This window comes from Pelophylax lessonae, assembly GCF_965119305.1.
Source record: "Pelophylax lessonae genome assembly, chromosome: 11".
Classification (NCBI taxonomy): domain Eukaryota; kingdom Metazoa; phylum Chordata; class Amphibia; order Anura; family Ranidae; genus Pelophylax; species Pelophylax lessonae.
The window spans coordinates 74,252,498-74,276,128 of record NC_138778.1 but is presented as its reverse complement, the minus strand read 5'-3'; the positions used below and the strand labels follow the sequence as shown (position 1 = coordinate 74,276,128).

General features: G+C 44.5%; 1 protein-coding gene across 1 annotated transcript in view; it reads left to right on the top strand.

Annotated features, from left to right (window-relative positions):
• FBF1 (Fas binding factor 1) overlaps positions 1–23,631 on the top strand; it is a gene marked incomplete at its 5' end in the record, with an annotated part of 191,679 nt that overhangs the window by 154,067 nt on the left and 13,981 nt on the right. The window contains 5 exons of the mRNA XM_082272785.1: positions 4,269–4,454; positions 7,941–8,117; positions 9,487–9,624; positions 10,080–10,197; positions 18,081–18,199. Coding sequence (XP_082128911.1) covers positions 4,269–4,454; positions 7,941–8,117; positions 9,487–9,624; positions 10,080–10,197; positions 18,081–18,199 — 738 coding nt within the window. The remainder of the gene's footprint in view (positions 1–4,268; positions 4,455–7,940; positions 8,118–9,486; positions 9,625–10,079; positions 10,198–18,080; positions 18,200–23,631) is intronic.

The window sequence follows — 23,631 nt, the reverse complement described above, 5'->3', positions numbered from 1 at the left end:
CCTTCCCAATAAATCTTAGTAGAAGTCACTGCATAACACAATTTAATGACCTGATATATTAAGACCTGCTTTTCCATTAGCATGTTCTTCAGTTTGCTCCATATATCAATAAACCTTACTCTGTTTCTGTTACGTATTTATTGACTGCATTCCTTTGGTTATAATGAAGGTGATTTAGGTCTTATACCATGAGTCATCAGTCAGTTTACATATGCTTTACCAACAATGTATACATGATTTATCTTCTATGTATTGGCTGGCAGATAAACACACCAGTGTAACCATAACACAGTTCTAAATGTGTCAATGATTTTACATGATGGCAGAGGGTACCTATAAATGTGGAATGTGCCTGCGTAAAGGAGTACAGGAAAATATATTTTATAGTCGTTCCAGTTTAGCTGTAAAAACTGTCACATGACACAGCTGTGTTTTGTTCTTTGCTAGTAAAAACAGCATTCTTCTGGATTTCTTAAAGCTAAATTATTGATCTAAATTGAATAGCATAGTTACATTGGTCCAGCTTAAACCAATGTAAGTATGTGTTTTCTATACCTGTGGGATCCCTGTGGAAGTTGAAAATCTTTGTAGTAGTTTCTGCTACTACAGTGACTACCACTGTCTTCCAGTCCCATGCTGAGCAGCTGCCCTTCTACATAGTAAACACCGGGTTGCTCAACTTGCACAGGAGCCATTCACAGAATGCCTTAGAGTCTTCAAGGTGCTTTCTAATTTAACTAAAGGTGGAGATCATGATGTACAGTCATGTATCTCTACCTCATCAAGTCTGAGAATTCCTTATATCCACTGAGAAAAATGCAAGGTGCTCTGCGAATAGTACTTTTACCAGCGGGTGACCCCCATATTCACAAAGTAGCAGGACAGCAGCTGGGAAGAGGACCTGAAAGATAGCAAAGATCGCCTTTAGTAGCGGAGACTTACTACAGGGATTTCCAGGTTCCACAGGGAACACACATATTTGAATTATGAGTAATTATACTGGTCCAAGATGGATCAATGTAACTATCCTATAAAATTCATACCTGGAATTCAACTTTCCTTTTTATGCATTATTAATTTTTATAAATATTATTATTATTACTACAGGCGGTCCCCGGGTTACAAATAAGATAGGGTCTGTAGGTGTGTCCTTAAGTTGAATTTGTAAGTCGGAACAGGTACACTTTTTAAATGTAGCTCCAGCCAAAAAAATAACTTTTACGTCTTTTTGGATAGCATAGGGAAGAGTTTACACCCCTGTAATGTTTGTTTTGCTGTCTGCTCCCCTGTTCCAAAGATTTAACCTCACAGTCTGTCCCTGTGACAATTGGATTTTAAAAATTTTGGATTGTTGTGGAAACCAGAATCGGTGATAAAGCTTCGGTGGAGACACCTTTTTCCCATGATAACTCTTACCGGCGTGAATTGCCCTTCCTAGGGGTAGATTTCCTCGAACTTCCTGTTGTCTCCCTCCGTTTTGTAAGAAGTTGTTTGTAAGTCGGATGTTTGTAACCTGCCTGTACTGCTATTATTATAAACATGTGGTTCTTTGCTTCAAGAACTCATACACCATCGGGGTTGATTTACTAAAACTGGATAGTGCAAAATCTGGTGCAGCTGTGCATGGTAGCTAATCGGCTTTCAACGTCAGCTTGTTCAGTTAGGCTTTGTCAAAAACCTGGAAGCTGATTGGTTTCTATGCAGAGCTGCACCAACTTTTGCACTCTCCAGTTTTAGTAAATCAACCCCATGCATGTGTTAAGTAAAACTCCAGTTTTGTTAAAGTATTTGTCAGGGAAAAAAAGAAAACATACTTAGCGTATCACTGCTATTCATGCACATTTTCCTGTGTTTTATTTCTTTAAAAATGTTGCAACCGCAGAAAAGAAATACCCATTAATCTGCCAGAACTCAAGTGAGCTCCCAACTTTTGCTTGTGCTGCCAACATTGTGGGGTTTATTTATTAAAGGCAAAAAAAATGTGCGCTTTGCAAAGTGCAGTTGCACTCTACAAGTGTAGTTGCTCCAGAGCTTACTAAATGAGGTACATTTTCCCTTTGCAAAGAATACCCAATCCCGTGCAAGGAAAATTTAAAATAAAAATTACATTTTGCTTGCACATGATTGGATGATGGAAGCCATTAGAGCTTCTGCTCATTTCCTAAGCTCTGGAGCAACTGCACTTCTAGAGTGCAACTGCGCTTTGCAAAGTGCACAGTTATTTGCCTTTTGTAAATCAAACCCTTTGCATCTGCTCTCAAATCCCAGATAGTGTTGTCAGCCTTGCCAGCCAGGTTAAAGTACAATAACTTGTGTATAAATTATTTAGTTCATTTATTTTTAATAAAAGAACAAATTTTATTTTAAAAGCAGTTCCATTTTGATTAGTAGGCAGCTGCTATAAAGATATTGAAACAATAAATCTAATTAGAGGAACTTTGCCCATAATATCTTGATAAAAAAATAATGTTCTTTAGCAAGGAACGTACATTCCACATTAATAATTATGCAACCAAAATTAGTGTGTGCTGTAAATTGCCTCCAGCATTACTCCTGTGTCTTCTTACTGGAGGCCGCCATTTTGCTGAAGCTCAGAGCCTCTGAACAGCAGTAAATCCTAAAACGGAACTAAACCCATCGATTTAAATGGTTTCAAAAACCAGTTGCATTCCTGGAATGCCAGGATTGTTAACTGGTCACATTTGCTTGTGTCCTCAACCAAACTGTCAAACCATGAAATGGCTGGTGTGATAACTGATCATCACATGGCATTTGCAGATCAAACAGAAACAGTATCCTTGATTGTGAAGAATAGGAGGGTTTATTGCATTTGAAGGCTTCATGTACACTACAGCTCTTAACCGCTTAAGCCCCGGAGGATTTTCCTGCTCAAAGACCAGGCCTATTTTGCGATTCGGCACTGCGTGACTTTAACAGACAATTGCGCGGTCGTGCAGCGCTTTACTCAAATGAAATTGACATCCTTTTTTTCCCACAAACAGAGCTTTCTTTTGGTGGTATTTGATCACCTGCGCGATTTTTACTTTTTGCGCTATAAACAAAAAAAGAGCAACAATTTTGAAAAAATAACAATATTTTTCACATTTTTTTTATATGAAATTCCCCCAAAAAAAATGTAAAAATCAAAATTTTTTAACATTTTAGGCCAATTTGTTTTCTGCTACATATGTTTGGTAAAAAAAAATCGCAATAAGCGTATTTTGATTGGTTTGCGCAAAAGTTATTGCGTCTACTAACTACGGGAAAGATTTCTGTCATTTTTATTGTTTTTTTTTTTACTGGTAATGGCGGCTGCGACATTGCGGTGGACAGATCGGACCCTTGACTGACATTTTTGACACTTGTGGGGATACCAGTGACATTACTACAGTAATCAGTGCTATAAATATGCACTGTTACTGTAAAAATGACACTGGCTGGGAAGGGGTTAACTTTATTGGGGATCAGTGGGTTAAATGTATCCCTAGGGGCGTGATTCTAACTGTGGGGGGCGTGGCTTGTGATGTAATCACAGAGACATACGATCCTACATAGCAGGATTGTATTATCTCTGCAGTTACATCAGGGAGAAGGACAGGCGGCTTTGTTTACATTAGCCGCCTGCCTTTCTCCCTCTCCAGCAGGAGATCGCGAGTGACCGGCGGACATCGGAGCCACCGGTCACTCGCGCGGGGATGTAAGTGAACGAGCGGGGGCGAACGAGTGCGCACTCGCCCCCTAGAGGCTCGTAGGCGAGCGACGTACCCCTACGTCAGTTTACCTTTACGGGGCTGACTGCCGCAGTAAATAGTCGTGCGGCGGTCGGCAAGTGGTTAAACTAGAGATAAGAGCTTTTGGCTTTTTTTTGCCAAAGCTCCTAAACTCAACTTCATAAAAGCCTATGTGTCAATGTTCACTGTTCAATGTGCTGTATAGTATATAATATTATATACTCCCCCCCCCCCCCCCCCCTGTCACTAGACCATTCTAATAATAGCACCAAGCAAAACAGGATCACTTACTGAAGTACCAGGAGAGCTAGTATTTCATTTATTTGTTGAAACAAACTGCAATAGTGGTGTCTCCACCTAAACAATATCACAATGTTCTGTTGAGATTTAGAGGAGTGTGAGTGCTGCAGTTGCACAAAAAATGTTTTATGATGCTGCTGTTTACGACTTTTCCTGTGTATATCTTTATTGTTGGCACATTTGTGTATTATGGGGGTTCAGCATCAAATCACAGTTTACTTATTACCTTATATACAGAGTGCTCTACTGGAGGAACAGCAGTCCGTTATGACACGTTGTGCAGAAGAACGCAGAAAGCTTGCTTCTGAATGGGCAGAGCTTCACACCCAACAGAAACTAAGCAAGGAGCGGGTGGAGAATGACATCACCAAAGCGAAAATGGCGGAGTCTCAGAGAGAGGGAGCTCTTATCAGCTTCGCCAAGGTATATGAGCATTGGTAGAATCGTATTTGAGGACTCTAAATATCACCATGACCTTCTTCTCTTCTTATTCATGTGTATTTACTTGATTTTTTTTTTCCTTTTTTGAGAAATTTAGTTGATAATTATCTTTCATAAGCAAGTTAAGCAAGTTAGATGTCATATCATTTCTGTTTTTTCACATTTTGTGATTCTATGGCACATCTGTTATACTGAAGTGCATTTGACTGTTCAGAGTCTTTGATGTAGACATTTCCACTGCAGGAGAGTTTTCAGTAAATTGATGGCTGATAATATTTATATCTACACATAGATCACTGTAGCAATATATCACTTCTTACAAGTATGTAAAAAGATTGGTGCGTGCAAGTACCTGTGTACGTCCTCAGATCGATTTATGTGTGCCTGTCTGTAGAAAGAGCCCTAAGTGATATTACACGCTTTGTTTTTTAAGCACTTTCAGCAGCTGATTTATTCACTTGCGGAGTATGCAGCTTCTTTATCTTTTATTCCTTGCCTATCTTCCAGTTTATGCTAGGGCCATGACTGTTGTCCCTGGTTTCCTGTTTCAGGGTGGCTCCTTTCTCTTGCAGCACCCTATTTTGCACCATTGTATGCAGGGACTAGTGTTGTGTGCAGGAATGCTTGGCTACCTAGCCTACGATGTCAAGGCACCCCCCACTGCTCCTCTCTTTCTAAAGCTAGTTTCACACTATTGGGGTTTCCCTGCAGCCACATTTGCTCAGGCACAGTAGGCCATTCATTTGAATGGGCTGCTGTACCTATGGAAAACGCAAGAGAACGTTCCCTGCACCTTTTCCAAAAACACAGTGCTATGTGGTTACCAAAGCGAGAAAACATGCTGGTGTTTTCAGTGAGTGGGAATGCCTTTAAGAATTAATGACACCCCTATGTGCCTGCATGCAAGTCGAAGTCTTTCTATCACCAACAAGATGTTGCAGTTAGCAGACCTGTACCTGCATAGATGTGAATCCTTTCTCTGTTGGCTAGATACTGTACTGTCCACTAGTAACGCTTTCCTATGAAGACCAAACATTCAGGGAAGCCGCACGGAGAGTGCAGGAGCCAGGAAAATCGAAATCCGTAAACTGCAAGTGCTGGAGTAAGAATGTTAACAAATAGTTTACTAGGGGATGGTTTCTTTATTGTGCTCAATTTGTTAGGTGAAAAAAATGTTGAGGGTTTTGTTCTATACCTTTTATCTCAAAGGTTTACAATAAGCCATGTGTCCTGTTGTTCTAACAGGCAATGTCAAAACCTTTACTGGGCTCTGCGGTTTAGGCACTGGACTGAAACACAGCAGGGGTACTAGATAGTGAAGCTTAGCGATGAATTGGAACAAAGTTGAGGTGTTTTGGCAAGTCTCTACCAGAGTCCTCTCTAGACAAAATGATTTGCTTCTAAACATGGGTACTTGAGCAGGCACAACAAGTAGTCTGCATTTTACCAGTATTTTTAGAATGTGGCAGGTTCCCTCTAAATAAACCGTTTCAATGAAACTGTACTAGTGCTCAGTTGATTGTCATACCATGTCCAACTTTAAAAAAAAAAAGGTGAAAAGAGAAATGAATATCTAGATAACAGGGGCCTCTAAGCTTCATGGTCAACTTAAAGTGGATGTAAACCCGATTCATGGAATTTGACCTGAGCACATATATCTTTAGTGTTTACTTATCTCTCTCCAAAGCACTAAGTCACATTATTTTTCTGCTGCTCCATTCCTCTGTTATCAGCATGATAACTTCTGACAAGTTCTCCAACACTGGAGATAAATGCAGTTGAAAATTTATGTCGGGGTGGATGCTATAAATATATGTGAGGGTTTACAACCACCCTAAATAATGCTTGTGTCTCTAGTCAGTTAATCTATGTTTTTAAAAATTCCTGCTTTTGCAATTGATTGGATAAAAACAAAAAAATATCTGGTCTCTAAAAATGAATTCAGCTTTAAAGGTTAGTGTAACGATTAGGTTAAAGTATAACTAACTAAAGGAGAATATTTATTTTTATTTTTAATTTTGGATAGAGTGTAGAGGAATTAGAACACCTGCCAGATTTTTATTGCTGTCTGTCTCTGTCCTGTTTACCATTATCTCCGAGAGTGAAAGAAAATCCCAAATTTTGACTTCACCAGACTAGGGATAGAGGGAAATTGTCCAATAGGGATACTAGTTTGGGGACAGCTAGCCATATTTTGAGAGGTTTCCTCTCACTTCCTGTTTTGGCTATAAGGAGGATTCATGAAATTTGACCTGGGCACATATATCTGTAGTGTTTACTTATCTCTCTCCAAAGCACTAATGCCCCATACACACGTGCAGATTATCTGCAGACTTTTGTCTGCAGACTTACCAAAACCATATAATATGAGGTCAAACCTAAACACTTTCAATTTGTATGCAATCCGGCACGCCCTTGCACTACATAGAAAAGGTAAGTCTGCAGACAATCTGCACGTGTGTATGGGGCATAAGTCCCGTGATTTTCTGCTGCTCTGTTCCTCTGTTATCAGCATCTTAACTTCTGACAACTTCTCCGACACTGGAGATAAAAGCAGCTGAAAATTTGTGTCAGGGTGGGTGTTCTAAATAGATTACCAGAGAGCTGCTCTATTTACAGCCTAGCTCTGCAAGTATCTTTGTTCATCTGCCTATGTGGGTGGGGGGGGGGGGGGGTGCCTGTCCTCCAGTCAGCTGTCACACAGTGTATCCTAGGACACCACTCCCACAGCTGAAACAGGAAGAACAAATTTTAACACGCTGTGCAATTTCTAAGGAAAATAGCAAGCTGAAGACAGCAGATTTCCATTTAAAACTTATGTAGGAAGAGTTGTTTCATCCTTGTGTATCCTCTGTGCACTTCACTGGGTATATGTGAGGGTTTACATACACTTTAAATAATGCTCGTGTCCCTAGGCCATTAATCTATGCTTTTGAAAATTCCTGCACTAAGCAATTTATTAGATAAAAACAAGAAAAAATATACCTGGTCTCTAAAAATAAATTCAGCTTTAAAAGTTAGTGTAACGAACTAAAGGAGAATTTTTTTTTTTTTTTTTTATTATTTTTAGTTTTGGATAGATTGGAGAGGAATTGGAACACCTGCCAAGTTTTTATAAGCTCTTTGTCCTGTTTACCATTATCTCCAGTAGTGAAAGAAAATCTCGACTTTCCCAGAATGGGGATAGAGGGGAAATTGTCCAATGGGGATACTAGTTTGGTGACAGCTAGGCATATTTGAAAGGTTTCCTCTCATTTCCTGTTTTGGCTATAAGAAGGAAAATCTCCTCAATGGACACAAATGGCGAAAAAAATCTTAGGAGTTATAACTCTCTCTTATTTTATGCTAAAATGCCTTTACTTCTACTTTAACAGTACATGAAATAGCTAATTGTTTGTGTTTTACTTGGTTTCTTCAATAATGTACAAAACTTATAGTATGTGTTTGTGCACGTTTCTCCTCCTTAAGGAGCAAGCAGAGCTGAAGGTACAGGCCACCGAACTGCGCAACAAAGAAGAACAGCTGACTGCAGCCAGAGAGGCGCTAGAGAAAGAGAGGCAGGAGCTGCGACTTGAGAAGGATCGGGTGTATACCACTGCCATGCGTGTGCGCCAGCGAGCAGAGGAAGTAGAAAGCATGAGCAAGGTACAAAGTTACATATAGCTTTTCAGTGCTAACACAATAGCAACATATCCTTAGGAACTGACGTTTGTGCATGCTATTCTCAAATTTATATACACATGCAATTTATTTTAAGATGTCATCACCAGGACAAGAAATCACAGACAGAAATACAAACATTGTCAGAAGTTGTAACTAGGGATGCACTGGTCCGATATTCGGATCGGATATCGGCGCCAATATGGCCATTATAGCTGTATCGGGGGATCGGTAACATTGACCAATCCACTGGCCGATGCAGTTTTTGCTTAGTAACGGCTCAGCCATCCCTTACTTGGTGTAGTAGTAGTAGTATGGGATGGGAGCCGCTACTTCCTGTATAGGTCCGGCTCACAGGCAGAGTGATATCAGATGCACTCCGCCTGTGAATGGAGGAGCCGTACACATGAAGCAGCGGCTTTGCTCTGTACTGCAGCCGCTTACTTTGTGTGTAGCTCCGGATCGTTTCCGGTATCGGTATCGGCGATTTCACAACGCCAGATATCGGTATCGGGTCCAAAAAAGTAGGATCAGTGCATCCCTAGTTGTAACTTTACCCACTCTACCTTCTCACCACTTCTTCTCCTGACATTTGTTCTAACCCTTCACTGCTTTATACAAAATGAAAACCTATTTCTCTGGAGTAGGGCTTTAAAATAGGACTTGGTGCCAGTCACCCCTCTATGACTTTTCAGCAGCCAGTGAAGCCATGGGGTTTACTAAAGGCAAATAGACTGTGTCCTTTGCAAGTGCAGTTGCTCCAGAGCTGGGCAAATGAGGTGAAGCTTCACTTTGCAAAGATACCAAATGACATGCAAGGGAAAAATCTGCTTTTTTGCTTGGATGAAGGAAATCAACAGAGCAACTGTATTTGCAAAGTGCATAGTCTATTTGCCTTTAGGTAATCAACCCCTTTGTGTCCTGCTTCATTTGATAATTCCTTTATGTGTATGGGATACTGTCAATATTATAGTGAACTGCCTCAATCAAGCACAGTTTAACATATATTTACCAAGATGGGAAAGGGCATCTCTCACTTACCAGATGTATTTTGGTTCAAAGGGTTACATCCAAGGGGTGCTGGGACTTCAATGTTTTATTTATACCGAATAGTAAAGGGAAAGAAAATGATCATCCAAAAAGTTCACTGGCACTGGTTAGACATTTCATATCTCCAAATTAAGTACAAGTCTGAAAGTCATCTACTGCAATACTTGGGTCTAGGAAATTGCTCAGAAGAGGCATCGACTTTACCTATTGCACTTTAGAAACTAGTGTTTCTGTGCCATCTTGTGGTAGGAATACATAAAGCAGTTAAAGGTACCACTTGTCTCTTTTTTTTTTTTTTTTCAAGCTGGCCTTGCAGCGTCAAGAAGAAGGGGAAAATGCCTTAGCTGAGGCAAAGAAGGTGGAATCTGGACACCAAGACCGTCTGAGGGTCATTCAGCAACAACTGGAGAGGTTGAGACAACAGGAAGAACATCTGATGGAGGTGAGCAGACTTTATTTTTGCAAGAGGGAGCTTCCTTTGAATAAAATCTATATCATGAAAACATTGGCTGAAGAAATGCTGTTTTTTTTTTTTTTTTTTTTAAATCCTTTCACATAAATGGGTATTCTTTGCAAAGTGAAACTTTGCCACGTTTACTAAGCTCTGGAGCAGCTGCACATGCAGAGTGGAACTGCACAATCTACTTGCCTTTAGTAAATCAACCCCAAAATGTAATTATTTTTGCTTGCACATGATTGGATGATGGAAGTCAGCAGAGCTTCTGCTCATTTACTAAGCTTTGGAGCAACTGCACTTTGCAAAGTGCACAGTCTATATTTGTCTTTAGTAAATCAACCCGTTTGTTGAAGGCCTGATGCCTTATGTTTAATTATGCATATATGTTCTGCACTGGATTTTGTTTTTCATTTTCTTCCATACCTTGTAACATATCTTAGGAACGCAAGAATCTTGCCCACCAGAGAAGACAGTTGAACCAGCTACGTCAGGGACTGCCCACTATTCAAACAGAAGCAGAACAGACAACATCAGTATCTAAATCCATGCATCTTAATGGTAGGATAGTCTGTACCAGTAAAGATTCTGTAGATTCTGGGCCTCTTCAGTTCTGTCATATAATCAGTTACTGTAACATGACAATGCACCACAGCTTCACTTCTATAAAAAGGTCAGGTCACATGTAGGTGTTTGTATGAAATATAGCATTAGCATGCTTTTAGATATGGATAAGTGAGTTGAAGATACTGTAAAATGTTTTAAAGGGTAACTTCACCTTTTCATAAAAAAAAAAAAGTAACTCCAAGTATCCTTGTCACCCACCCAGACCCTACTGCACATAGTGGCAGTGATGCCTGTACTGTCAGTGTAACATGCCATACACAATACATGACCCCAACGTGAGTATCTATCATAATGCTTGCAATGGCATGTGCTCATTGGTCAGTGCAACCATTTGACCGTACTAACCATTGAGAAGCGCATTTAGAGCTTCTTCTGGTAAAGTGTCTCAGAAGAAAGAAGCACTTCTCATTGGTCACATGGTCATGGTGAGCAATGAGCACTTGCCATTGCAAGCATTACGGTGGACACTTACTCCGGGGCTGTGTTTTGTGGTGTGTGGTTTGCTACAGGCAGCACAGAGGATCACGACTGCTATGTGCAGAATATTTGGAGTAAATTCACCTTTTTATATTTTTCATGAAGTGAACTTAACCTTTAAGTCTCCTTGTCTTGTAAATGTAATTCTGTTCTATGTGCTTTACAGAGTTTCATTAAAAAGGTCATCTGTAATGGGATTTTCTCTTACGTTGATTGATGGACACAGCTCCTTCTCTTCTTGGCCATTGGGTTATACTGCCCCCCCGCAGGAGTAGGACATTAGGCTGGAAAAAGCTTGACTACAGCTATGGGGTAGTCCCGGGGGGGGGGGGGGTAAACTCCGACTCTCAGCTATAGATACTCAGTTTTTTTTTCCTGCCTAGTCCGGAGTAAGGACATAGTTCCTTGCTGGGATCTCTTCTCCCTGGCAATTTTTTCCTTTTGAATGGAACTTTTTCCTATCTTTATTTTGTTCCTGTGAAATCTACAATAAACTGCCGGACTGGGCAACGGACTGGATGATCTAGATCCAGAAGATTCCCCCCAGTCCGCAGGCCTCAGCTCCGCGCTAGGTCAGCCGCGACATAGCCCCACTGAACGGGGGCTGGCATGCGAGTTAAATGTCTCGTGAGGGGGCATACGACCCGGCCTCTCCCTGAGTTGCAGCATTTCTCCCGGCTGACAGCCCCTTATTCTGATGGAGCAGTAGTCTGTCAGGAGTGGTGCCCACCCTGTTGTTGGTATGGTAAGTAGTTGTCCCCCCTCTTCCCCTAGAGGTTTTTTGGGGTGGACGTGGACCCCTCCCTGGGACAGTAGGAACCCTGGGTTTCCCCTCTTTCCCTCCAGCCCCTCTAAAATTTTCAGTGGTCACAATTTCGGTGGCTCCCCTCCCTGGGTGAGGTTATGAGCTGGCTTTTGCCACATGCTCTTAAGGGGGGCTTGTTGGAGTAACTGCAGGCTGCGGGGGGTTGAGCAGGGTTTCTCACCACCCTGGGGGTTGGTCATTAGGGGGAAGGATATCTTCTGGGCTCCCTGCTGCAGTTGTTGGGCTGGGGGAAGCGGATGGTTTAGCATCTGTGCCTCATGTGGCCGGATCTGGCCAAAAATAAGGCCGCGTCTTTGCAGCCTACTGGTCCAGAGCTATGTGGGGTGGCCCCAATAAGGGTAGCTGAAGCCACCACCCTCTGTTTGGGCATCCGCCCTCCCCTCCGCTGCCCCTGGGTGGTCTGCTTTGCTGGGGCTCGCACCCAAGCAGCTGGGAATCCACGAAAATTTAGTGAAGTTAGCTGAAGCCCCCTGCTCTTCTTTTGGGCATCTGCCTGGCTGGGATCCATGCACTTGCAGCTGGGCCTCCACAAAAATTTAGGCTGCGGCTTGCGGCCTACCAAGCGCCTCCCTTGAAAGGTGTGGAGCTGTGGGAGCGGATGTTTTTTTTGATGGCAGCCATGCTGCCATTATTGTGTAGGCCATCTGTCCCTTTTTAGTGCTGCAGGACCATCAGGGTACCCTGCCTGTGTGTCCGCATCACGGCGGGCGCCCCCCTTTTAAGGGGACTATTTCCTATTATGCGGGCCTCTATAGAGGGGCTCGGAGGGCGACCCCCTCGTTTTTTTGGGGGGGTCCAGTAGGTGGTCCTCTTTGTGGGATCACAGTCGGCTGCTCTCCCCTGATTATGTTTTCCCAGTGAATTTAGTTTATAGCGCCCCCCCCCCCCCCCCGCCCTCCCCTGTCTCATCTGTCTGATCAGAGCCTGAATCTGTTTTGGCCGCTGCGGATGCGAGTCACCCTACTGGGTCTGCGTCCATGCACCCCGATTGCTCAGATAGTGAGGCTGATTCTTCTGTTCCTCTAGCAGCGCATGACAAGGCGCTGGTGGATGCACTGATTGTGTCAGTGCGTGAAACTTTAAAAATGGAGGATACAGGTGGATGCTGCGTCGGAGGTGCCAGTCCCTTTTGGCACCCACATGCCCTCAAAAGCAGCGAGGGTGTACCCCTTTTCTGCTTACTTTGACAACATTGTCCAAATGTGGGGTTATCCAAAACGCACTCTTGTGGTCCCTAAGCGTTTTGCTATGCGTTATTCTTATGAGGATTCACTGTTTAAAAAGTGGACAGTCCCACCTCTAGTGGGCTCGCCGGTTTCCAGGTTAAATAAAGCTTAATTCTTAATTCCTGTTGAGGAGTCCCTGACCTTTAAAGATCTGGCTGATAGGAGTGTGGAGGCTCTGGCCTGCCATATGTTCACTGTGGCTGCTTCGGCACTTAGGCCGGTGTTTACTATTGCCCTGGTGTCGCAAACTCTGACCGAGTGGGCTAAACTTTTACGCTGGAACCTGGGGAGGAAACAACTTCCCCCTGCCTTTTTGCGGAGCTGGTGGATCAGTTGATCCAGGGGCTACAGTTTATCTGTGATACCTCTGTGGATATGGCTCCTTTTAATTTCTAGGCTGTCTGTATCAGCCGTGGTCCTTCAACCTATTATCTGGCTGAAATGCTGATCTGCGGACCAGACTTCTAAGAAGACCTTATCTGATCTCCCCCTTGTTGGGGATCACCTGTTTGGAGCTTCCTTGGATGACATCATAAAGGGTCTCACAGGGAGGAAGAGTACTCTTCTTCTGCAAGCTACCAAGGACAAGGAGCTCCATCGTAGACATGGGCCATTCTTCTTGGCTCTTAAGAGCCCATTTCCTCCCTCATGGTCTCAAGACATGGGATCAAAGCCCTTCAGGGCCTCCACCGGGAGTTCCAAGAGGACCTGGTCTGGCAAGCCACAAGTGGGCTCTTCCAGACCTGCAGATAAGGCTTCCTCTTCATGAAGGGGCGCTGTCACCCGTATCTGGGGTGGGGGGGGACGTCTTTGCTGGTTTCCGGATCCATGTACCTCCCTGGTACAGGACAAGTGGGTCCACAAAGTCATTCTGTCCAGCTACAAGATCAAGTTTGGTCTTATTCTCCGGAAAGGTTCTTCCCTTCCAACCTGCTCCTGTCCCAAGATCGCTTATGGGTTCTCTTTGGGGCAGTTCAAGAATTCTTACTTCAAAGGGTGATTACTCCACGTCCGACTTCAGGATGTTTTCAGGGGTTTTACTCAAACCTCTTTACAGTTCCCAGAAAGGAAGGCAAGGTACGTCCAATTCTGGACCTCCAAGGTGCTGAACTGCTTTGTGCAGGTACAGAAGTTTTGATTGGAGTCTATTCGCACAGTAGTGGCATCCCTACATCGGGGATTTTCTCGCTTCTGTCGACACCAAGGACGCCTACCTTCACATTCCAATATGCGCCGGTCACCAGCACTTCCTCCGCTTTGCCGTGGGCGAGGAGCATTATCAGTTTGTGGCATTACGGTCTCCCCTCGGCTCCTCGGGTTTTCACGAAAGTGTTAGCCCCAGTGCTAGCATTGGTGCGCCAGTGGGGGATCGCAGTACTGGAGTACCTGGACGATCTTCTGCAAGCAGAGCCTCTGAATGCTCTGATGGACAACTTGGAGATTACTCTGCGAACTCTGAGGGAGTTCAGTTGGATTCTGAACCTTCAGAAGTCTGCTCTGGTTCCGTCCACAAAACTGGACTATCTGGGTGTGACTCTGGACTCGGCCTTAGCCAGAGTGTTTCTTCCTCTGGAAAAACTTGAGACATTGCAGGAGGAAATTTAGCTTTTGTTGTCCAGCAGACGGTTCTCCCTCCAGGCTTGCATGACAGGGAAAATACTCCCCCCCCCCCCCCCCCCCTTGTACTGGACGGTTGTCACCACTGATGCCAGCCTGTCCGGGTGGCAGGCGTTCTTTGCAAAGATTGTGCTCAGGGGTTTGGACTCTGGAAGTCCAAACTCTGGGAGTCCAGCTTGCCGATTAATGTACTGGAACACAGAGTGATCAGACTTTGTCTGGATAATAGGACCATTTGTCTTCATGGGTGTCCAATACGAATTCAATCGGACAATGCCACGGCCATAGTCTATGTCAATCACGGGGGCACAAGAAGTAACCTGGCGGCTCGGGAACTAGACAGCATTTTAAGGTGGGCAGACCGATTCGTTCCAACCCTCTCTGCTGTACACATTCCAAGGAAGGTACAGAGGTTTGTGGCACAGTCTCAGGATCCTCTGGCCAACGCCAGACGCATTGGTGGCTCCTTGGTGTCAGTGTTGTTTGATTTACGCCCCCCCCCCCCTCAAACTTTTACCAAGACTCCTGTGCAGGATCAAGGCAGAAGGAATTCCGGTCATTCTAATGACTCCAGACTGGCCTCGCCGCTCTTGGTACGCAGATCTTGTACGGCTGGTCGCCGATGCTCCTTGGAGACTTTCTTTCAGGGAAGATCTGCTTCCCAAGGGCCAATTTCCATCCTGCTTTACAGCTGCTGGCTTTAACGACTTGGCTGTTGAAGTCAAGTGCTGAAGGATAGAGGTTTATCTGAATCAGTGATTCCTACGCTGGTAAAGGCTGGAAAATCTACCTCTAGGAAGATCTACCATCATACTTGAAGGACTTACATTTCGTGGTGTGAGTCTCTTGGGGTTCTTTCTCTCTCCTTTTCAGTGGCTCAGATCTTGGATTTTCTCCAACGGGGGGGTTGAGCAGCGCCTGGCCTTGAGTACCATCAAGGGCCAGGTTTCGGCTTTGGCTGTTTTCTTTTAACGTCCATTAGCCATACATTCCTTGGTGCGTACCTTTATCCAGAGAGTTCGACACTTGGCTCCTCCAGTGCGGTCTCCATTGCCACTGTGGGACCTCATTTTTGTTGTCGGTTCTCCAGAAACCTCCCTTCGAAAATATTCTGGAGGTTCCCCTGCTTATGTTGTCTCAGAAGGTTGCCTTTTTGGTGGCTATTACTGCTGCATGCAGGGTGTCCGAGCTGGCGGTGTTGTCTTGTCGATCACTTACCTGGTGGTTCTTCGTCTCTGTCTGTTGTTCCTTACAAAGGTCGTCTCTGGTTTCCATTGGAATGAAGACATTGTGTTGCCTTTCCTATGTTCCAGGCCTAAACATCCTAAGGAAATTGTCTTGCATTCACTGGATGTGGTTCGGCAATCGGGGTATACCTGGCAGCTACGGAGTCTTTTAGGAAGTCAGACTCTTTTTTTTGTCCTCACAGATGGACTTCAGAAAGGGTTGGCCGCTTCTGATGCGACCATTTCCAGATGGATCAGACAGACAGTGATTCAGGCCTATTCAATTAGGCGTCAGGTTCCCCCTTTCCCTGTTAAGGTGCACTCTACTCGGGCGCTTAGTGCCTCCTGGGCCTTCCGTCATCAGGCGTCAGTGATGCAGGTTTGCAAGACGGCCACCTGGTCGTCTGTGCACACTTTCACAAAGTTTTATAGGGTGGATATGTTGGCATCTGTGGATGCTTCTTTTGGCCACAAGGTTTTGCAGGCTGCTGTTTAGAGGACCTGGTACTTTTTGAGGGTGTACTGTATTGTTTTTTTCAGGTGAGCTCCAGTAGTTTTTAAGGTTGAGCCCCATGTTATCTGGTTTAGCCTTGGGAATTTTTTCTTGCTGTTCCCACCCCTCATGTTTGACACTGATTTGGGACATCCCAATGGTAAAGAAGATAAGGAGCTGTGTCTGTCAATGAACGAAAGAGAAAATGGGATTTTTGAGTTACCATAAAATCCATTTCTCTCATGTTCATTGATGGGCACAGCACCCACTCCTCCTGTGGAGTTGGCTTTCTCCTGACACTGCTTGTAACAAAACTGAGTGCCTATAGTTGAGGGTGGGAGTATACCCCCTGGGACTGCCTAATAGGCGTAGTCAAGCTTTTTCCTGCCTAGTGTTCTACTCCTGTAGGGGGCAGTATAACCCATTGGTCAAGAAGATAAGGAGCTATGTCAGTCAATGAACGTCAGATAAATGGATTTTACAGTAAGTCAAAAATCCCATTTTTTTTTTTTTTTAATAATGTGACCTTTGCACAATGGCAACATTGCTCCCCTTTTGCCCATGTAAAAAGCACAGGTAAAGCTTAGGTTCATGAATGAAAAATGCCCTATAAATGGAGGATGGATAGATAAATGTAGGTTTAGTCTCCTCTATTCATAGAGAGCAGGAGAACAGGAAGCAAAAGTACAGCTTCTCTCAAAGAAGGCTGAAAGGGTTTAGTTGGCCCTTTGGATGTATTACCCCTGTAGCACCAGAAGATCACAGCTGCAATGGTATGGAAGAGGCAGGGGAATGAAGACATCAACAAACATAAAACAGCACATGGGACACATTTTCATTCAGTGTAAATAACTTCCCTTAACTAAACTTAAGCTTTAAAAAACATGTTAAGGTGAGTGGACACCACAAGGCCTCCTCCTTTGATTTTGGTAACCGTGAAGAGCCCAAATCTTGCAAGAGGTCTCTACAACACTGATTTGGAATCCCAAACTTTCTGAAAAAAAGTTGGGGGTCTGTTTTTTTTTTTGGACTTTTTTTTTTTTAATCTACCTTTTTTTTTTTTTTTACGTTGGGGGGGGGGGGGGGGGGGGATACAAGATAAGCGGATCTTGCATTTCCACATTTTTTTAAAGTAAATCTTGCCAAAAAAAATTCAAATTTTTTTTTCCTGAAGATATTGAAGACATTTTTATGGACTGGACAGTGAAGAGAAGCAACAGTCTAATGTGGTCATGTCTCTGTTACTCTGTTCTCTCCTATTAACATGCGCCTTGCACAGCTTCTTCCTCTGGCAGTCTTAGCTCTGTTGCCCAAAAATTGCAAGAGGGTGATTCCAGGTCAAATTCTGGCACTTACGTTGCTCTAATAATGAATAGAGTGGCTTTAATATGTGACTTTCATTTCTGCCTGAAGGTCAGCTTTAGAACACCACAAAACTGCTTCAGGACAGGTAAATAGCCATAACTGGTGATTTATTCACATGCCAGTTATAAGAAGTTTTTTTCCCCAGACATTGGAATTGACATGCACCATGCAAAGCACTGTGGGGGGGAAAGCATTACTGCCAATAACAAATGTGATTTGGCCCTTTTTCTGTATGAATAATACAGTGTTTTTTCAGCATACTCAATAAATTATGATGTAAATGTGGATGTTGATTTGCTTGTTAAGTCTTATACTATCATGCTGGCACAATTAGTGCTCTTTGTGTGCAAACATTGCATAGTGTACCGCAAGCATAATCATTTGCCTTTTAGTAAACAGAAATGTATAGCCAAACTGCTGTTAATGCTCTCCAGCCCACTAGATTTAGATTGAAAAATTTTAAAAAGTAATAGGCATAGGACAAAACAAATAAAAGCCTTTAAGAAGCATGCAGACTTTTATTGTGTCCAATTAATAATAAAATAATCTTTCATGTACCTTTTTGTAACCACTATTATCTGTTTCAGGTGTGGCTTTTGCAGGCTCCAGTAGAAAGTTCACCATCTCAGGAATTCCCCAGGACGAAGCTCCTCAGTCATCCGAAATATATGCCAAGCTGGCTCTTCTCAGACTGTCAGCACAGCGGGTATGGGTAGCACTTTTTTTTTTTGTGATCAAGGCTAATAAATGTGCTGCAGTTTTATGCATTACATTGATTTTGTTAACGTTTATATCCTAAGTAGATTTTTTTTTTTTTTTAATTCTGTTTATTGAGATTTTCTCGAAAAATAAAAAAGAACATAACAAAGCCAATTGGGGCATACCCCGGCGAAACAATTTAAACATCTACACACTATTGAAACATATACGAACACCAAGACAATCTCAGCCCCGAAAAAAGGGGGGCCAAGACCACCAAAAAAAAAATAAAAAATTTGCACCTTCACTAAAAGTCAGGAAAAAATGAAGATTCATAACATGATGGATCATAACATTAAACCCGCTCCCCCACCACCCAGAACTCACAGGCCGTCACAACATTCCCTCCCATCAGAAATCCAAAAACACTACCACATGTGGGGTTCTCACGCAAAATGAGGGACAGGGGGGATCAATCCTGAATATCAGTTGTCAGAGAGGAGTTCACCCACAATTGCCACACCTTTTCAAACTTTCGAGGACAGCCTCTAGACATGTAAGCTGTTTTATACAAAGGCACCACATCATTAACCAGTCCCTTCCAGAAACTCAGTGCAGGAGGGAGTGCTGATTTCCACTTCAGAACTATCGCTTTACGGCATAGAACAGTAGAATGCCCACTAAGGTGCGTACCGCCTTGGAAGCCTGCATAACGTTTACCAGGCCCAGAAGGCAAGAGGCTACCGTCAGCGGAACTGCATGCTTCAAGGTTGGACACAAAGCTTGTCGCCTCCCGCCAGAAGCCCCCAACCACCGGGCACCCCCAGAAGATGTGGGAGAACCCTGCAGAATCACTGGGGCACCTCCAGCAGGAGGCCGAGGTCCCCGGGAACATACGGTGTAGACGTGCAGGGGTCAGATAAATTCTATGCAGTATTTTAAATTGAATCAACTTGTCCCTAGTTGCAATCAGAGCCCCGAAGGGACCTTCCCAGATCTCCTCCCAGTCTTCCTCGTCCAACCCGCCCCCCTCCGCATCCCATGCCGCGCGCAGGCCATCCAGACCAGTATGTATGGAAGGATGAAGCATCTTGTACGCGGAGGAGAGAGGCTTTTCTAGGGTACGTAACGGAGCCTCTAAGTTGTCACGCTCGAGGCTGGCAATGGGCCGCTTAAATTGGGTATGAAAGGCGTGTCGAAGCTGCAAATAGCGAAAAAAGAAAGAATTTGGTAGTTGAAATTTATGTTTAAGCCTATCAAAGGTAAACAATGTCGCTCCCTCACAGATGTCTGCAAGGAACTTCACTCCCCTGCCCGCCCACAAAGCGGGATCTGGGATAGAGCAAAATTCGGAAAGTTGAGAGTTAAACCATAAAGGGGTGTCGGGCGACCAGAGTGCCCATTTTTGGTTGGGCACCGCAATAATGGTATGCCAAGCCCTGACCACCGTCCGCATGGAGACGGTCAAGGAGGGATACGTGGCCCACGGTCGCCTGTATAAAGCATTCCGCAAAGTCTCGTATGAGCCCACAAACGCTGCCTCAAGGACCACGGACGCGTTGGTCTTATCTGCTGCCAACCATCCATGAGCCTAGACCAGCATAACCGCCATATAATACTTGTAGAAGTTTGGACACGCAAGTCCCCCCTGCGTCCATGGTCTGCATAACACTTTCTTGCTAAATCTGGCTGGACCCGGGGACCATAGAAATGTGGTAATAAGTGAATCGAGTTGCTTAAACAGAGACTTCGGTAACCAAACCGGGGAGTGTCGGACAATATAGAGTAGTACCGGAAGAATTTTCATTTTAATCAAATTAATCTTCCCCATCAGGGAGAGAGGGAGACAGGACGTGCTTACACCACTGAAGTTTGGGTCGCAGATTAAGAGCAACAAAATCATGTATATTAGAGGATATGCAGATCCCTAAATATTTAATAGAGCGGGTGAGTTTCAAAGGTAAGGCAGGGTCCCACTGAGCCTCCGTTCCCCCATCTATGGGAAGGACTAAGGATTTGTCCCAGTTGGTACGTAGCCCTGAAACAGAAGCAAACCGGTCAAGAATTAACAGTATTTCTCTCAGAGACGGTCCTGGATCTTGTAAAAAGAGGATAAGGTCATCTGCATACAGGGCAAGTTTCTCAACAATAGAACCCACTAGTATGACCCGTCCTCCAGGAGAACCCCTCATCACCACCGCCAGAGGCCCCATAGCAAGCGCAAATAGCGCCGGCGATAAGAGGCAGCCCTGTCGCGTACCCCTCCGAATGCGAAAGGGCGACGACAATCCCCCCTGTAATTTAATACAAGCCGATGTTCTGCAATAGAGAAGCCTAATCCATTGCAGAAACACCGGGCCAAAGCCAAAGAGATCAAGCACCTCCAACAGGTAATTTCAACGCACGATGTCTAGGGACACCAAGACCCTTGAGTCCGAGCCAAGGGGGGGAGCTGAAGATGAGTATACACCTGTCTGATATTAATGTCCGTGGATTTACCGGGCATAAAACCAGTCTGGTCCATACTAACCAGGGAAGGCAGCGCTCTCATCAGTCTGGTGGCGAGAACTTTCGTGAGGATTTTGAGATCGTAGTTAAGGAGTGATATGGGTCTGTATGAGGAACATAGAAAATGGTCTCTACCCGGCTTAGGGATCAGGACTATATGTGATTGGTACATGCTTAAGGTGCGTTTCCTGCAAGAACAACACATGTGGTTTGTGAGATTGGAGATATTTGAACATTAAGGACCTTTTGACCTTATCATTGAGGCCTCTCGCATTGCAAGAGACCAACCTCATCGTAGTACTCATGGGGGGTGCCAAGGAGCGCGCGCATAGAAAGAAGGGGGCAACCGACACACCCCAAAAGCCACGACAAGAAGCATCCGGAAGGGGAGACAGGCTCAAAAAAACAGAATTCACAAACAGTACGTGAAGGTGCATAGACACTAACCAAAACAAAAGAAACAGAAAAACATAGCAAAGAGCCATGGTGCTGCAAAAAAGAAAAAAAAAAAACGGAAGCAGCAAACACCCTACTGTCCAGTAGAACCCCAACAACTGTTACTAGGCAGTTTAAACCCAAAACTGGAAAGAACTACAAGCGTCTAGATGGCCACAGAACCCTGGACCGAAGCCAGGGAATGTCCGTAATAGGACCCTAGACGTGTCCCCCAAAAAAAAGGGGGGGGGAAGGAGAGGGGAGTCCGGAGGGCTATCCAAGAACAGTGCCGGCCAACGGCCTTGGACAGTCCAGTGAACCAGATAAGGCAGTCCTGGAACAAACAGGCAGGCAGGGGCTTTCACCAGCCCTTGCTCCAGGGACACATGGGCAAAGAGAAAAAATATAGAAAATCAGGGGTACTTGAAGGAAGGAGGGTCAGCAGTCATCCAGGATCAGGAGGCCTCCGCCAGCCACAGTCCAACAAAATAACCCCCAGGGAGGACGGAGGAAGGAGGGTAGATCAGGCATCCATAAAAGCAGCAGAGCAGGAATGGTGAGACTCACCGCAGGGTGAGCAACCAGGCGTCCGCATCGTTCAGGAGAATCAAAGAACTTGACTGATCCGGCAAGTTGTACACGGAGGCGACTGGGGTAAAGCATGAAATATTTGATTTCCTTATGTCGGAGCCTCCGCCGCACATCATTGAAGGTCTTTTTCTGGAGCTCCGCAGAGAAGTCAGGGTAGAGGTGGACAACAGCATTTTCATATGGCAAGGTAGCATGCTTGCGGGCCTCACTGAGTATGCGGTCTCTGTCACGGTAATTGAGGAACCGGACTAAAAACGGGCGAGGAGGGGCCCCAGGGATCGCACGACCCGTGGAGACTCTGTGGGCCCGCTCAACAACATATGTGGGCATCAGGTCCGTGAGATGTAGTAAATTTTTGAAGAATTGTTTGGCAAATTCAGCAGGCCTTTCACCCTCAGCCCCCTCAGGTAGTCCCAGCACCCTAACATAATTGCGCCTCTGGCGATTCTCCGCATCATTCGTTTTAGCCATCAGCATCTGGACCGTATGCTGGAGGGAAGACAGAGAAGCAGAATGCTGTATGGTCAGGTCCTCAACCGAGGAAATGCGCTGTTCAGTATCTGTGAGTCTCCCCCTGATTTTGTCTAAGTCAGCCCGGATAAAATTACACTCCTCAGCTAAATGATCTATGCGGGCCAGTAAGGAGGTTTTGCTCTGCTCTATGGCCAATAAAATCATGGCAGTGTCACTTGCCTGGCCCGGGATGGATGCGGATGGCAGGGCAGCCGAGTCCGCCGGGAGCTCCATGTTGGTAATCAGAGCACGTAGGCCTTCCAAGATGGCATCCGAAGGCACCGCCGGCAGGGAAGCTGGCTTCTGTTTCGTAGCGGCGGCCGAAGATTTGTGCCTCCCAGGCATTCCGGAAGTAGCCCGCTAGTGTCACGATCCTCCACCGGTCCGGTAAGGGGGAAAAAAAGTGGGTTTCAGGATGTAAGAGGAGAAGGATTACTCAGGGTCCCTGGAGCTTGAGGCAGGCACGTCTGGTCTGCTTCACATCCGGTCACGCCCCCCCAACCTAAGTAGATTTAAATTCAATATATTCATAAAAAATCCACACTTGGTCCACTAAAATAAAGAATAAAACTCAAATAGAAAAAAAAAGCAAGACAAATTATACCCTCGTCTTGAGCCACAATAAACTTTGCCGCATTACCCTCCAAAATTGTACCAACACAAATTTTAAATAAAACAAGTGTCCATATAAAGTCCTATGTACAGTGAATGCGGAAACTATTCCCAGCGCTTAACTTTTTCCACATTTTGTTATGGTACAGCCTTATTCCAAAGTAGATTTAGTTTAATATTTTCCTCAAAATTCTGCAAACAATACCCCATAATGACAACATGAAAGAAGTTTGTTTGAAATCTTTAAAACAAATTTATCAAAATTCTAAAACAAAAAAAATCCCATGTACATAAGTATTCACAGCCTTTGCTCAATACACCTTTGGCACCAATTACAGCCTCAAGTCTTTGAGTATGATGCTACAATCTTGGCACACCTATTTTTGGGAAATTTCTCCCATTCTTCTTTGCAGGACCTCTTAAGCTCCTTCAATTTGGATGGGGAGCGTCGGTGCAAAGCCGTTCTCACATCTCTCCAGAGATGTTCGATCTGGTTTAAGTCTGGGTTCTTGCTGGGTTACTCAGACATTCACAGAGTTCTCCCGTAGCCACTCCTTTATCTTGGCTGTGTGCTTAGGGTTGTTGTCCTGTTGGAAGATAAACATTTACCCCAGTCTGAGGTCCGGAGCGCTCTTGGAGCAGGTTTTCATCAAAGATGTCTCTGTACATTGCTGCATTCATCTTTCCCTCAAACCTGACTAGTCTTCCAGTTCCTGCTGCTGAAAAACATCTCCACAGCATGATGCTGCCATCACCATGCTTCACTGTAGGGATGGTATT